General features: G+C 46.2%; 1 protein-coding gene across 12 annotated transcripts in view; it reads left to right on the forward strand.

Moving 5' to 3' along the window:
• Nucleotides 1-17,160, forward strand: part of syne1b (spectrin repeat containing, nuclear envelope 1b) — an 834,787-nt gene that overhangs the window by 568,052 nt on the left and 249,575 nt on the right. For all 12 annotated transcript variants that reach the window (XM_085981815.1, XM_085981811.1, XM_085981814.1 and 9 more), the window contains 2 exons: nucleotides 4,638-4,772; nucleotides 12,243-12,367. In XM_085981815.1, coding sequence (XP_085837941.1) covers nucleotides 4,638-4,772; nucleotides 12,243-12,367 — 260 coding nt within the window. The remainder of the gene's footprint in view (nucleotides 1-4,637; nucleotides 4,773-12,242; nucleotides 12,368-17,160) is intronic.

Here is a 17,160-nt window from a genome sequence, read left to right on the forward strand (position 1 = left end):
TGTGTTGTTGTAAAGACCGATTGGGTTCAGTATAATTCTTAAACTCCTGTAACTGTATGTTGCTTCACACTTGCAGTCCAGTTCAGTTTGTTATACAGGCAGGATGTGTGTGCGACAGGAAATGCACACGTGTAAAGATCCAGCGTAAAGTATACAAGTGAGCGATCGTGCCCAAAGCAATGCAAACAATCAACATCTAATCTGTAAATACAATGAAATACAACAGTCAAACGGTGATCATTGGCTCAGACAAACTGGGGAAAGAAAAGTAACCCAGCAAGTGAGCTCACAAATTAATACAAGCACCGTCATGCTCACATTTTATTTTTGCCGTAGTCTATCTTTAACGAAATACAGCGAGCAAACCTGCGTCTAAAATGAAGAGAAATCGGTGCCTTGTGGGTTGAATTACTTCTTTGTTTTTGCAGGCCAGCCTTGCGTGGTATGAACTGAATATACATCAAAGGGTTTGCAACATGTAATGTGGTCACTGTGCGCTTGAAGCTTTGTTGGTGTAAACCGCTGAAAATTAATTCTGTCTCTGTTCTGAGGTCGCAATCAATATATTGGTCCATAGGACCACAGAATCTTACAGCACAAAAAGAGGCCATTCGGCCCATTGTACCTGTGCTGGCTCTTTGAAAGAGCTGTCCAATATAGTCCCACAACCCAGCTTTTTCCCCATAACCTTGCAAGTTAATCCTTTTCAGGTACGTGTGAATTTGCCTTTTGAAATTTCCTATGGCATTTGATTCCACCACCCATTTCAGATGGGAATATCCTGCCCAATAACACCAATAAATCCCACGGCCTGGAAAAATCCTGACCAATAATCACCAATAAATCCCACAGGGCCTGGAAAAATCCTGACCATTAATAACTTCATTAATCTGAATATCTGATCATTGCCGTCGGCCAGTACCCCAGTGATTCTGAGAAAATAGTTTGATCTTAGAAACCCAGCTCATTAAGATGTTGGAAACTGCTGAATTGATGGCACATCAGGACTGCATAATTATTCCATGTCCCTATGATCCTGAAAGTATTTCTCTGCATGTTCTTTGTGCTCTGCTGTGTAGCTCTGAGGTGGTGATTTTCATGTGGGTGCCCCTCACTTCAGTGACCTGTGCTTGACATGTTATGTAGGAGACATTTTTTTATGCAGCGAGTTGTTCTGATCTGGTGATGGAAGCAGATTCAATAGTAACTTTTAAAAGGGGATTAGATAAATACTTGAAGGGGAAAAACTTGCAGGGTTATGGGGACAGAGCAGGGGGGAGTGGGACTAACTAGCTCTTTCAAAGAGCCGGCTCAGGCACAACGGGCCTCCTCCTGTGCTATAAGATCTTAACAACCCTCTGTATGGAAATGTTTCTTCTCTAGTTCTTTTGCCAATTATTTTAAAGCTGTTTCCTCTGGTTACCGACCCACTTGCCAGAGGAAGCTGCTTCTTCCTACTTGCTCTATCAAAACCCTTCACAATGTTGAATACCTCTATTAGGTAACACAGACTCCATATGCTGGCTCCTTGTGTTTGCTCTGTTAAATCTGGATCCTGTAGACAGCCAGCAGACTGGGAGATCCAAATTTACTAAATCTTCCACTGGGGTTGGATGCCAGGACCCGTGTTATGGGCACCAGGCTCGCGGAATCTGAATTAAAGGACCGATATAAAATGAGCTTTTAGTGTGTTCCAGGGAGACGGCCTGTTGTGTGAGACACAGTGAGATCCCACGGGATTCAGCGGGGACAGTGTGTTACAGGGGGACACGCAGACAGCAGTTGTACAAACACTTGGAGACACGGGCCCAGAAATTCCACAGGGAATCGCCTGACTTCACACGGTATCTCGTGGAGGGGGCAGGGGGGTGGAATCGGCACAACCCCCGGAGAGGTGGTGTGAAGGCCTGTTATCCAGCTGTTTCTCAAGGGGAGGGGCGAGGCTTTCACCAACATTAGAGCAGGAGATCGGGAGAAGCCCCCACCTTCGCCCTGAAGCAATCCAGGGCCACAGTTACCGAGTCACACCACTGAAGCAGGAAAGGTTCTGAAGACTGAATGGGCTGGGGCCCTTTTCTCTAGAAAAGAGAGGCTGAGAGGTGACCTGATCGAGGTCTTTCAAATAATGAAGGGGTTTGATAGGGTAAACGTAGAGAAGATGTTTCCACCTGTGGGGAAATCCAAAACTAGGGGCCATAAATATAAGATAGTCACTAATAAATCCAATAAGGAATTCAGGAAAAACTTCTTTACCCAGAGAGTGGTGAGAATGTGGAACTTGTTACCACAGGGAGTGGTTGAGGCGACTAGCAGAGATGCATTTAAGGGGAAGTTAGATACACACAGGAGGGAGAAAGGAATAGAAGGATATGCTGTTAGGGTGAGATGAAGTAAGGTGGGAGGAGGCTCAAGTGGAGCATAAACACCGGCACAGACCTGTTGGGCCGAATGGCTTGTTTCTGTGCTATAAATTCGATGTAATTCTATATGCATTTGAATGTGAGCTGGAAGTCCCTTTCCTGCCTCCACCTCCGTCCTGTTTAATCACCATGCCACCTGAGGTGTTTGCCCATCTTCTTCCTTTTCATCAGTACTTGAGTCCAGGATTTTCTTTTTCCAATTTGAAACTGTGAAGAATCTCATCTACTAATTGAGCATAAGTTAGGGAAATAGTGTAGTGTGGAATTTGTTCACATTCTGAGTTGTCTGGGTCACAGGGTGGGGTCAGTATCATCCCAGTCAAGCATTAAAGGATATGGCTGTGTTGCGATCTGTTATTACGATTAAATGCACTTGGAAGAGTTTTATTTTTTACAATGATTCTTTTGAAACATATAACATCATCATAGGAACAGGAGTAGGCCATTCAGCCTGTTCCGCCATACAATTAGATCATGCTGGATGTATCTTAACTCCATTTACCCGCCTTGGTTTTGTAACCCTTAACACAAACATCTATCTCTCAGTTTTGAAATTTTCAATTGGCCCAGCCCCAACAGATTTCCACTCCCCTTTGTGTGAAGAAGTGCTTCCTGACATCACCCCTGAAAGGCCTAGCTCTAATTTTAAACTTAAGCCCCTTTGTTCTGGATTCCCCCACCAGAGGAAATAGTTTCTCTCTATCTACCCTATCAAACCCTCTAATCATCTTAAACACCTCAGTTAGATCGCTCCTTAATCTTTTATACTCAAGGGAATACAAGCCTAGTCATTGTCATCATCATCGGTCGACTATCATTGGAGCCCCTCTGACTGTCCTCCACACCTAGAGCATGAGCTTGAGCCCTGGTGTTGTGTCGGACTGTCCACGGTCACCCTTTCATTGACTTGTTCTGTAGCACGGCCGTATCACTTGTAGGTTGTGGCTGCTGTTGGTTAATTCAGGGATGAGCTCATCCGCCTTTCAGTGGCGTTTCCTTCATTGAGGGTCCTGCTCCCCTCCTCCATCGAGGCTCCCACTCCAATCCGTCATTGAGGGTCCCGCTCCCCTCCTCCATCGAGGCTCCCACTCCAATCCGTCATTGAGGGTCCTGCTCCCCTCCTCCATTGAGGCTCCCACTCCAATCCGTCATTGAGGGTCCTGCTCCCCTCCTCCATCCAGGCTCCTACTCCAATCCGTCATTGAGGGTCCCGCTCCCCTCCTCCATCGAGGCTCCTACTCCAATCCGTCATTGAGGGTCCCGCTCCCCTCCTCCAGCGAGGCTCCCACTCCAATCCGTCATTGAGGGTCCCACTCCCCTCCTCCATCAAGGCTCCCACTCCAATCCGTCATTGAGGGTCCCGCTCCCCTCCTCCATCGAGGTTCCCACTCCAATCCGTCATTGAGGGTCCCACTCCCCTCCTCCATCGAGGCTCCCACTCCAATCCGTCTTTGAGGGTCCCGCTCCCCTCCTCCATTGAGGTTCCCACTCCAATCCGTCATTAAGGGTCCCGCTCCCCTCCTCCATCGAGGCTCCTACTCAAATCCGTCATTGAGGGTCTCGCTCCCCTCCTCCATCGAGGTTCCTACTCCAATCCGCCATTGAGAGCCCCGCCTCCCTCCATCGAGGGACCCACTCCAATCTGCCATTGAGTGTCCCACTCCTCTCCATCGAGGGTCCCGCTCCCCTCCTCCTCCCGGGGATCCCAGTCCCCTCCTCCATCGAGGGTCCCGTTCCCTTCCTCCATCCAGGGTCCCGCTCCTCATGTCCCTTAAGGTAAGGTTGTGTAGTGGTTCTGTTACTGGACTAGTAATTCAGAGAATGTGAGTCCACATCCTACCGTGTCAGGTTGAGAATTTGAATTCAGTTTCAAAAATCTGGAAATAAAAAGCTGATATCAGTAGAAGTGACCATGAAGCTATAGAGTGTTGTAAAAACCAACTGGTTCACTAATTAGAAGAGGAAACCTGCCGTTTATCTGGTCTGACCTATATGTGACTCTAGTCCCACACCAAAGAGGTTGACTTTTAACTGTCCTCTGAAGGGGCCTCGCAAGTCACTCAGTTGCATCAAACTCAGGACAACGAGGGATGGGCAATAAATGCTGGCCTTTCAAGGTGCCTACATCTCGAAGAATTTTTTATAGAGTTGGGTGGGGATTGGTGGAATTGCCGATATAAGTCCATTGAGTAACCCTGTTTTTTTTCTATGATAAAGCATGGCGTGGTGCAGGAGAAGGAGGACACGGAAACAGATCCCACATTCCACACGAGCCCCAGTGTCCAGGAGTGGCTGGTCCAGGCTCGGGCCACTCGCTACCAACACCAGCAGAACAGTCTGCAGAGACAGAAGGCAAGTGGACCATCGGTCAACGTTTAGCTCAGAAATTAGAGCTTTTCATTACGCCAATGTTTTATTTTCCTCTGGAACAGAGAAGGTTAAGAAAAGATCTAATAGAGGCTTTCAAAATTAGGAATGGTTTTGAGAGGCTAAACAGTGAAATATTGTTTCCAGTGGTTGACAAATCTGTAACAAGGAGGCACGGACTGAGGATTATCACTGGATAAAATGAAGGGGGAAGTTAGAAGAAATATTTTCTCACAGAGGGTTATTAGAACAGGGAATATTTTTCCAACATGGGGCTATTGAGGCCCTGTCAGGTTATCATGTTTTCCTAGTGGCCCATAATATATACTGCAGCGAGCTGCTCCTATAAGTAGGAGTGCACTGTGTCGTGTGGCACTTAGACGTACAGAATAGATCGACCCTATGTCTGATCTCAGATTCATGGTGCTTTCTGGCCAGGCTCACATGGGACAAGATGGTGGCCTTAGCTGAGTTTAAGCTGTTTTTTTCAGGAGAGAAGCAGGAAAGAAAGACTTCCATTTAGCACCTTTTACGACCTCAGGACGTCCCAAAGCACTTTACAGCCAATGAACTACTTTTTTGAAGTGTAGCCACTGTTGTATTGTAGGAAACACGTGCAGCCAATTTGCGCACAGCAAGCTCCCAAAACAGCAATGTGATAATGACCAGATAATCTGTTTTAGTGATGTTACTGAGGGATAAATAATGGCCAGGACACTTGGGAGAACTTGCCTGCTATTCTTCAAAATAATGCAGCGGGATCTTTTACATCCACCTGAGAGGGCAGATTAGGCCTCGGTTTAATGTCAAATCTGAAAGACGGCACCTCCAACAGTGCAGCACTCCCTCAGTGTCAGCCTAGATTATGGTGCTTATGTCTCAGGAGTTGGATTTGAACGTACAACCTTCTGACTCAGAGGTGAGGATGCTACACACTGAGCCAAGGCTGATACCCAAGAAGAGCTTCAGTGTGGAAGGTCATCTATTATTGGGGTAGAACCGGAATAATGTACATTATTCCAACAATGGGTTGCCTGAACTGCAGGTGTTTAGAATGTGTGTTTCATGTTATGAGGACATGCTGGGGTAGTGGTTATGATGGACTAGTGACCCAGAGCTTGCAATTTTGGGCTGGCACCAGAAATAAATGACCATAACTGGTTCACTAATGCCCTTCAGGGAAGGGAAACCTCCTGCCCCTCCCCAGTTGATTCTAAGTGCCCTCAGAAGTGTAGAAATTAACGAGGATGGGGTTATAATCTGTGACCAGTCAGAAGTATCTGAGCTGCTCCAGAGCCCCATGCGGTTTCGAATCGCTCCCCTTTTCTTGGTTCTGACCGCCGGACTTATTCAGTAGCGATGTAGACTCGTGGTTGGGTGCAAAGAAGACCAGTATTTATTGAAATAAAAGGAAATAAATTGAAAATGATCAATACAGCACACCTATGCTTAATACAGCACTTTTACTTAATACAGTACTTTTCACTTTTACCTAGTGCAGCACACTCTTACTTGGTGCAGTACACTTTCGGTTACTACAGCACTCTTTTGCTTAGTAGAACACTCTTTTACTTAATACAGCACTTTTACCTAGTGCAGAACTCTTTTACTTAATACAGCACTTTTACCTAGTGCAGCACTCTTTTACTTAATACAGCACTTTTACCTAGTGCAGCACTTTTACTTAATACAGCACTTTTACCTAGTGCAGCACTTTTACTTAATAGGGGAGGAGAAAACGGACACAACGAGGGAAAATTGACTAAAATTACAATTTAACAAAAATTCCTACCCCTAATACTTATCTAGGTTGCCTTGTGATGGGCCAGAAAATCTATGCTCACCAGTGAAATGCCTGCTCCGTGCCCCTGCGGTCTGTATTCTTCACCGCCCCGAAGTAGAGATACCCCAGTATTTAAAAGTAACTGCTGGTATTCCACTTCTTTTGGGTGGGCTTGCTGAGCTGTTCTTCTGTAGGCAGAGCATGGAGGCGAGGCGGCAGAGAGAGAGAGAGATGGCTTCCTGAGAGGCTATTTTATACCCATTGGGAGCCATAATCTTCGCGCCCAAATCCCGATGTATCTGGGCTATACAAAAGAGAATCGATCTGTCCCCATTGACTGTGATGGGTTTTGAATGTATTCCCCATTCGTTTAAACTGGTATTCGTTCAGTTTAAATGTCTTACTGATATCTCAAGTTTGTAGAGGGTTCTGTAAACAAACAACCCCTTTGTCCTGCGGTTTGAAATTTCCTAAACTGCAGTTAATTGACAGTCTCAAGTACTTCATGCATTTCGCACAGGCTGGTGTTTTTTTTTCAAATCCTTTGCAAACACACAAGCAGGCTGTCCTTTTGTCTCCTGCCATGAGGTCTGATAGCCATTTTTTTGATGCCCTGGATTTTTAAGGTATTCCACCCAGGTTTTCTTTAATCAAAAAAAGCCTTCGGAGCTGTAGAGATTTTCGAAATTCTTGCGAAGCCTTACAGTCCCCCATCGGATACTAAAACTTGCTTGTAGTATCCTGTCCAAAGGTGAGCAATAATTTCTGACCCCCCGCAAACAACCTTCCCTTATACTTATCTATATCTATCTTTGATCCCCCGACACCTCCATCTCCCCTACCCAGAGAGAATCGCAGTACACAGTAGGCATCTATCGACAGAAAAACATGATTAGTACAATAATTCAAACATGGAGGGGTCCAATGCCCCTGCACCACTTGTGACATAGTTTTAACACGATACAACATCTTTAATGGGATTACCACCAAGCCAAAACATATCTGTTAAAAAAATGAATGGAAGAAAACGAGCTTCCCTTTTCCCTTTTTTATATAATGCAATAGCCTGACACTTTAATAAATGGCACCATTCTACAGCCATAAATGTATTTCAAATTTTACAATCTGCAAACACGACAATCCCTAGGCATATGCAATTTGTTCAATTAACTCTAAACAAGTAGTACAATCTTACAGTTAGGAACTAAATTCACACATTATTTCCTTTGGAGTTGGGACCAATACATAATACAAAATATAAAATAATTAACAAGCTTTTTGTAAACTCTTAATCTTAATCGGGATCTCCAATAACAGTTAAAATGCTGTGGGCATCTGCCTCCTGCAGACCCCTCCTGTCGTGGGCTAGGGGTGCTCCTTTCCTCGAGCATCCAAAGACACGATGGTCCTCTGTACCTTCCGGAACTCTGAAAAAGACTTTAAAGGGAAAACATCTAGCCAGGTCCCCTGGCTCGGGGGAGTGTGATCAGGTCCCGCAACCTTGGCTCACATAATACAACTTCTGGAATGGTACCATACTTAAAACTTATACTCTAATAATTAACACTACCAATATGCAATATAAAATTTAAAATTAACACGTTCTACCTTAATCCTTTATACACATTACTTGAACAAAGCTATATACAAGCGCCGCCCGTCTCCGGGCGGCCAGCCTAATCCCTGTTTGGGCTGCCACAGGCTGCTCCCTGCGGCGTGGTTGGATTGATCCTAACTTCTCGTCCCTCGCAGCTTATGGCTGCTGGTTGGGGACTTCTGTCTTTTGGCTTCTCCCTGACTCGGGAGACCGCCCTATTCCACTGGAAAGCTGGTGACCATACTTTCTTGGGCTGGGGTACCCGAAGAGACCTCCTAGGGAGTGTCGCTGGTGGGGCTACCCTGGTGAGCGGACCCTTAACTCGGGTCACACTCCTTGCTGGCTGGGGACCTCCTCCTTCGGGTCCCTCCCTTCCCAAACCTGGGCTGGGGACAGGCAATCCCTTGCCACCGGCTGCCGGTGGCTGAGAGCCTTCCCCTTCAGGTCTGAAACCTGGTTCAGGCTCCTCCCCGGCGTCCCACAAGAGAGGGGGAATCGCTCGGGCCAAGTGCTGGGGAACTTCTCCTCTCACGCACGCGACTGCGCCTGCGTGTGCAGTCTGTGTGAGCGTACGCGCTGCAGGTTGAGGATTTCTAGTCTCAGGTACAATCCCAGCTGCCTGTTTCCCTGCCCTTGGCTCAAACAACCTGCATTGTTTAATATAACTGGCAGCCTGCCAGTAATCCTGTTCTAAATCCTTTTCCCTTACCAGGGCGGCCTTAAAGGCGGAATCTTGGGCTTGGACCTGCTTTTGGTCCGGGGCCAAAGCTATCCCTGTGTGCCTCCCCTGTCCCGGATTGTTGCTACCAGACCTGCTCTACAGGGGTCCCAGAACTCTCCTTCCCTGCCCCCCTGCTTAAACAGCTTACACTGGTCATGAATGGCTCCTCCCCCAACACAAGCCACGGCACCTGCCTGTGCAGCCTGTGAGCTTGTACCCACTGCGGGCTGAGAATTTCTGTCCTCAGGTTCACTCCCAGCTGCCCATTTCCCTGTGGGTCCCATTAAGCTAAATGGGACCTTGTTAGACCGGGGTGAATTGGCTAGGTCTTCCGAGTGGACCACCGTGCTGGAGGCTCCAATGTCCACCGAATATCTCCCCTGCACCATCTTCACCCCCATCTTAACATAGGGTCTGCTCCCCTCAGCATTTTCGCGGGGACACAGGTCAACAGGTTGCGCTGGCTCTAGTCATTGCTGGTAGTGGGATGGGGCAGACGGGGTCAAAGCACCGGTGGTGGCTGCTACTCTCCCCTGGTCAGTCAGAAGAAACCGTAGGGACTGTAAAAATGACTCGATCGCAGCGGGAGGGATATCTGGCCCTGCCTTTTGGGCTGGGGCTGTGGGATCCTTTCCCTGGTTATCCTTCCAGGGATTCTTACAGTCTTTTCTCCAGTGACCGTCTTTCCCGCACCCATAACAATTTAACTTAGCCTGGGTGGGACGGTTACCCTCCTGGTGCCACTCTTTCTTACTCTGGCACCCAGGTTTAACCTCATGGACCTTTCCCTTGGGTTGGGGCGTCTCGATACACCTTAGGTTTCTAAAGGCTACTGTGAGCCGGCGGATCACCGCTTCTTCGGTGGTCTGGGGGTTTCGGGGGTCAAACCAAGCCGCGACCTGGGCTTGGATCTGGGGTAGGCTGTTTGTCATAAGACAACGGAGCCAGTGGGTCAATTGGACTGGGTCCAGTGCTGCCCGCCCTGGCATTCCCAGGCATGCGCTCCGGTAGACTGGCCACAGCCTGTCTGCGAACGCCTGCGGGGACTCCCCTGGGAGCTGCACTGTTCTCTCTACCCGGGCGAACGGACTACCATCATTGAGTCCCATGGCCTCCAATATCTCATTCTTGAGACCCTCATAATCCCTCGGCCCCCTTTTGCACTCGCCAGATAGGGCCTGGAGGGGATCACCTGCCAGGAAAAACAGCAGCATTTTTGCTTGCTCTGCGTCATCGCAGTCATTTACACAAGCTGCCTGCTCTATTTCCCTGAAGTGCAGAGAGGGATCTCCCTTTTTAGTGAGCTTGGGGATGTGGCTAACCAGGTTCCTGAGCTGGGTGCCATACGGCACCACAAACTGATTCTGGATGGCCCCTGGGTCATCTTCATCAACGGGCGGACCGTACCTCCATTGTCGGAGGGGGTACACTGGTCCTGGTCCCGGCCTATCTAGCGGGGCCTGCTGTGCTTCCTCTACCACCTCATCCTCCACCCCCCCTTTGCTGCCAGAGCTCCTGAAAGCTCGGAGCCGTGGGTGGCGTTCATGGGACCTCTGATTCCCTGACCAACCTTTTCCTGGGTGTTGCCTGTGGGACGGTTTTATTTGGGTTGCCGGTAAAATCCGCTGACCTGCCTTCGGGCTGATCAGACATGACATATCCCCTTTGCCCTCTTTAAAGCCATATTCAAGCTTTCTATCTCTTCCCTACAGGGACCATGATCTGCTTCCTCAAACCCTTGCTCGCAGGCCAGCTTATATGCTGCCTTTACCTCCTTAACCTTTTCCTCCTGCTCTTTTACTTCTTGTATGAGACGGGCGTTCTCCTCCCGCACCCTCATCTCATTGCTCTTGGCCTCTGCAACTAGGCACTTCAGGTACTCTGACTCGTGCCTCGTGTGGCTTTTGCCCTCACTAAACTGAACCACCAGGCGCTCTATCTTGGCCTGGTATTCTTCAACCTCCCTTTCCCTATCCCAACTCTCTGCTCTAGATTTCCTAAGCCTGCGGGTAACTTCCCCAAGCCTGCGGGCACCTAACCACAAACAGACCAGTGGGATAAAAAGAAAACCAATAACTGCTGCTCTCTCCAGACCCAAACCACCATCTGCTACATTGCACACTGTTGCTGACGGTCCTGCCGTGGTCGCCGTTTTGTAGAAATTAACGGGGATGGGGTTATAATCTCTGGCCAGTCAGAAGTATCTGAGCTGCTCCAGAGCCCCGTGCAGTTTCGAATCGCTCCCCTTTTCTTGGTTCTGACCGCCGGACTTATTCAGTAGCGATGTAGACAAAACGAGACTCGTGGTTGGGTGCAAAGAAGACCAGTATTTATTGAAATAAAAGGAAATAAATTGAAAATGATCAATACAGCACAACTATGCTTAATACAGCACTTTTACTTGATACAGTACTTTTCACTTTTACCTAATGCAGCACACTTTTACTTGGTGCAGTACACTTTCGCTTACTACAGCACTCTTTTGCTTAGTAGAACACTCTTTTACTTAATACAGCACTTTTACCTAGTGCAGCACTCTTTCACTTAATACAGGTTTTCTTTAATCAAAAAAAGTCTTCGGAGCTGTAGAGATTTTCGAAATTCTTGCGAAACCTTACAGAAGTGGTCCAGCAAGCTACTCTTTACAGGAAAGAGAAGGCAGCCCACCACCACCTTCTCAAGACAACTAAGTTTGGCCAATGCATGCCGCCTTGCCAGCATTGACCATATCCCGAGAACACACTTTTTTAAAAAAGTGAATCGATTAGCAGGGTAGCTGGAGGAAAGATGTACTGGAGATGTGACATTGGTACAAGAAACAAGGTACCTCTTGAAGTCAAGTGGGGAGGAGCACGGAGCTCCCTCAGGCAGGTGATCCAGCAGAAGTTGCAAACCTGGCCAATACTCTTTTACTGCAAAAAACCTGAAGACCGAGGAGCCTTGCCTGGAGGTATGAAAAGCCCAGGTCTTCAACAGTTTGTCCATTCCACCACAAGATTGTTCACTGTGAGCTAATTCTCCTTCCCCCACACTCATACACCCTCAATATTGGATTGTTTTGGACATGAATGAGTTATGATGTTCAGATATTGCAGAAAGCAGTAAACCCAACATGAAATTTAGCTTCAAAAGCAAAATACTGGAAATCTGAAACAAGAAGTGAAAATGTTGGAAGCACTCAGCAGGTCAATCAGCAAGAAGAGATGAATTAATAATTCAGCAGTAGACCCATCGTCCGAACTGGACATAGGGTCCACACCTGAAACGTTACCTTGTCTGTTCTCTTCATGGATGCTGAATGTTGTCTGTTTCCGTTTCATGAAAGTTTAGACTGTTTTCTGAATCTATTTCTAGGAGTTGGAGCAGCAGCTCGCAGAGCAGAAGAACCTGTTGCGATCAGTTGCAAGCAGTGGAGAGAAGATCATAACCCAACAAAGCAGCATGGAGGCTGTCAATGAGGAGCAGAGGTCGCAGGCTATGTGAGTACCCAGCCTTCTCGTTAAAAGATCGGGTGCCTCTTCTCCAGCGACCAGGGGCCCTTGACCTATTTAACCTCATCGGACTTAATTTTGCAAGATGAAACTGGTCGTTTCAGTAAATCCTTTTTGCTGACTGTGCAAGCTCCAACCCCTGTGTTAGCTGTGAGTTTGAGGCTCCATTTACATTGAAGATTGTAGGGTTGATTCAATTGGAAACCTGCTCTGTAGTCGCCAATGCAAACATGTCATGAAAAGAAAGATTTGCATTCATATAGTGATGTTAGGACATCCTAAAGCACTTTGTAGTCACTGTTGTAATGTAGCAGCCAATTTGGTACACTGCAAGGCCCCACAAACAGCAGTGAGATAAATTACCATATTATCTGTGTTAGTGATGTTGGTTGAGGGCTAAGTATCTTTGGAGTGGGATTTGAACCCACAACCTTCTGACTCAGAAGCGCAAGTGCTACCCACTTTTTTTTTATTATACTTTATTGAACATTAAGAACATTTACAACATCGTGATCATTACATTGTATGATACAAATCAATTCCACTGCTCTGCACAGCCATTCCGCCACCACATTTTAACATCAAAACCTGAAGTTTAATTTGTCACCTGTAACATATATTAATCGATTGTACTTTAAAAATTGGTTGTAAAATACTGTCCTTAAATTCCTTTCTGAATAAAACATCCACAGAGCCTTATAATGATCTTTTAGCTTATATTTAAAATACTCTTTTAGATTGATTCTCCTCCCCTTAAAAAACAGAGCATCCCTTCTTTGCAGAATCACGAATCTAGCCAAACTGAACATTAAATTAATTGCCGCTCCGCTAGACTCGGGCAGACTCTCCTGCAATCCCCATCTCAAAATTGAGTCCCACGGGATTCCCATTCTCGCTCTTCGGTCCCCACCCAGCAAAAAAGCTTCACACAACTGTCGAACATAGTACTTAAAGTCATTTAACTGCGGACATAATACCAGTAAATGGGACAGAGTCTCATCCCGTGTCCCACACATTGGGCAAGTTGCCGCCTCCACTCGTCCAATCTTGCACAAGACCGTCATGGTAAAAATCCGGTTATGAGCCAATTTGAAATCCAGTTCAATCCATTCTGGGCATTTAAAATTCACCCACACTCCCTTCCAAATCCTGTTGAAGTCCAGCTGTGGGTATATACTCTGCCAAAACTCCTGACCAGCAGGTGTCTTGAATCTCCATTCTCTGAATACCTCATAGAAATCTCGAGTATTACAGTTGTCAAATTGGACCAACTCTCCCCCTTTCTCCAGTACAAAGCTTGGAAAAGCAGGACGCATTTTACTTCCTTTGGAGATTTCCGCATTTATTTCTTCCATCCAATCCTGTGGCATTGCCCTCACAATCTTCTCATACATGATTCCTATTGCTTTTCCTTCTACCTCCTGATCCTCCTCCCACACCATGTCCCTCACCATCGCTTCCGGCAACCAACCTGGAATTACCTCGTATAATACATCTTTCACAGATATAATCCCAGCTTTTATAAAAGCTTGATTAAATAAAACCTCTCCGTCGATGTTGACCCACCTGTTCAAAAATAAGGGCTGTTCTAAAAATTCCGCAGCCCCCTTGGGCATAAACTGCACACTCTTTAAAAATTGGGCCCAAGTCTCTACAACCCCCTTATAAAACCTAGGGAGAAGTTTAATCGATTTCAAAAACATATTATTGTATTCCATATACAATATCCCCTGCCCTCCTATCCCACTTCGTTTTAAAAAATGCTCAAAACAACTCTTCCAAAAACTTGTATTTGACTTCTGAAGAAATCTCTTCACCCATTTGTTTGATTCTAAAGGATTTCTTCTTCAAATCAATATCTGGAAAATTGAGTCCTCCCTGATTTCTCTGTCCAATGATGGTATTGTATGCCATCAAGGCTGGTTTCCCTTCCCATAAAAACCTCACACAAGCCTCTCGCATGGACTTTTCCGCCCACTCAGGAATATCCTCCACCGTCAATAAGTACCATAGCTTAGATAGCAGGAGAGCAGACACCACTGTCGCTCTTCCTTGCACTTTCAACCACCTTCTTTCCCATCTTCCCAAAATCTTTTTAATTTTCATAACCTTCGGTTCCCAAGGTTGATCCAGTTCATCCCTGTCTTTCTTGCACCCCATATGCACCCCCAGAACTTCCAAAACCTCCACCACCTTAAAGGGACATTTCCCCAACCATTTCCCCCTACCCCTCCCTGCAACCAGGCATTGGGACTTACTATAATTCACTCTGGCTCCTGAAGCTCTACAATATTCCTCCACTACATCCATAGCTTTCCTCACTGACTCCCCATTTCTCAATGTTAAGGTTGTGTCATCTGCATATTGGTGTATCACCGACACCAGCCCAGAACTGGGGACCACAATCCCAACTACACCTTGTTTCTGTCGCATCATGTAACCTAATGGTTCTGCTACCAATGTGTACAACAATGGGGACAGGGGACAACCCTGTCTCACTGATCTCTGTATCGGAAAATACTTGGATAAAAAACCATTACATTTAACGCAGCTAAATATGTTTGAATAAAAAATCCTTATCCACTGAATGAAATTTTCCTTGAAACCAAATGCTTCCAAAACCTTCAATAAAAACTCATGAGAGACCCTATCAAAGGCTTTCTCTTGATCTATCTTTAATACATAAGCCTCCCTCCCACTCTCTTCCATGAGCTCTGTCGCATCTCGGATTGAGACCACAGAGTCTGCGATGTCCCGGCCTATGACTCCATAGGACTGAGAGGGCCAAACTATCTCCGGTAACACCTCAAACGATTTGCCATAGCCCTCGCCAAGATCTTATAATCCACATTTAATAATGTGATGGGCCTCCAATTCTTCAGATCCCATCTATCCCCTTTATTTTTATAAGCTAAGCTTATGATACCTCTCCTCATAGATGGGGCCAGGCTTCCCTCAATTTTAATTTCCTTAAAAACTTCTAAGAGCAATGGACTTAAAATCTCAAAAAATTCTTTATAAAATTCTGCACTTAGTCCATCGGACCCTGGGCTTTTCCCCCCCTTCATTCCACTTATTGGTACTTTTATTTCCGCTAATCCTACTTCTTTGTCACACATGCTTCTCTCATCCTCCTTTAAACCCTCTTCAATAAAAGCAGTAACCTTCTCCATCGCCAATTTGGAAATGTCTTCTTTTGTATATAACTCTTGATAAAAGCTGCTAGCCGCCTCTAAAATCTCCCCACTTTCATGAATGATCTTCTCCCCAACCTTCAACTCTTCAATTAACGATAATCTCTGTTGCAGCTTCCCTTGCTCTAGAAAATATCTAGTGCATCTTTCGCCCTCCAATGCATCTCTAGCCTTTGCACGGAGAATGGCCCCCTTGCATTTTTCAGCTTGCAATAATCCCCACTCTTCCTTTAGCACCGGAACTTAGTCTCAGCTCCCTTATCCCCTCCGTCAACTGCTTTACTGACATCCGTAAACCTTTTGTTTATATTCTCTTCTCGATGCTGGTTAGCTGCCGCCCTCTTTTTCCCATAACGTACCGAAAAAACTTTTACCTCATATTTGAAATTGTCCCACCAAACTCTTCTTTCTTTCAAGAACAAAGGTTCCTTCCGAGCATTCTTTATTATATTTATAATCCCTTCTTTATAAGCAATTTCTTTCAGGTATTGATTGTTTAAAATCCAAACCCCTGAACCGATCTTAACTCTGCTGTTCCTAATTCTAAGAACCAAAGCCGAGTGATCACTAAAAAATATTTTTTTATAATAAATCTCCATCACCTTCGAACTTAACCCTTCCCGCATTAACACAAAATCTATTCGGCTGTTTTAAAACATCACCCACCCAACCTGCTCTGGAGAACTCCCTTTTTATGGGGTTCCGGTCCCTCCATAAGTCTCTGAAATTTAAATTTGCCGTCATTTTTACAATTATCCCTCTGGAGTTATCATCCTTAAAGGTCATCTGGGCTGAAATGTCCATCCGAGATAAAAATACATTAAAATCCCCCACTATACAAGGATTTTCCACCTCTGCCACTTCAGTGAATAACCCCCGAAAAAACTCGCGACACTTGCAATGGTCGTTCGGTGCATAGATATTAAAGAGATCGCAATTAAATCCCTCCATTTTTACCCTTAGCCGTAAAAATCTCCCCTCAGTGTCCTTGTCCACCAAGGCAACATTCTCTTCTATGGACAGACTCACCAAAACAGCCACCCCTCTATGGTTATTGTCTGCACAACTTGCAAACACCTCTCCCTTCCAAACCTTCTGAACTCTTTCTAGAATATCCTCATCCCAAAAGGTTTCTTGTAGACACAACAAGTCCGTGCCTTTAAAACCCTGCAACAACTGCTGCAATTTCTTCTCGCCCCTCAGTCCGTTCACATTAATCGAGACCAATGTAATCATGGCTCCAAAGAAGGGAAGTTTGCCTGATAAGCTCCCCATCATTTAATCTCTGGCTCTTCCCTCCTCTCATGCTTCTTCTCAACTTTTCGGGCAGCTGTTGCTTTTTCCTGCAGCCTCCGGCTCTTTTTCACCTCCTGTTTGACCCCTCCCTGCTGTTTCAGCCTCTTCCTTGTATTAAGTTTGGGCCCAGGAGCTGCCCTTTCTCCCTCCTTCTGCCCCTCACTAACCTTTCACTTTCCACATGATGCCACCCCACCCCTGACTTCCATGTCTCTGTCCCCCTCTAATTCCTCACACTCAAGCTCTTCTGCAACCCCCTGTGCCTGCTCCCCGTCAGATACATAATCCTGC

Source organism: Somniosus microcephalus, chromosome 3, assembly GCF_052327205.1.
Source record: "Somniosus microcephalus isolate GS21.2 chromosome 3, FLI_Smic_1.0, whole genome shotgun sequence".
NCBI classification, from domain to species: Eukaryota; Metazoa; Chordata; class Chondrichthyes; order Squaliformes; family Somniosidae; genus Somniosus; species Somniosus microcephalus.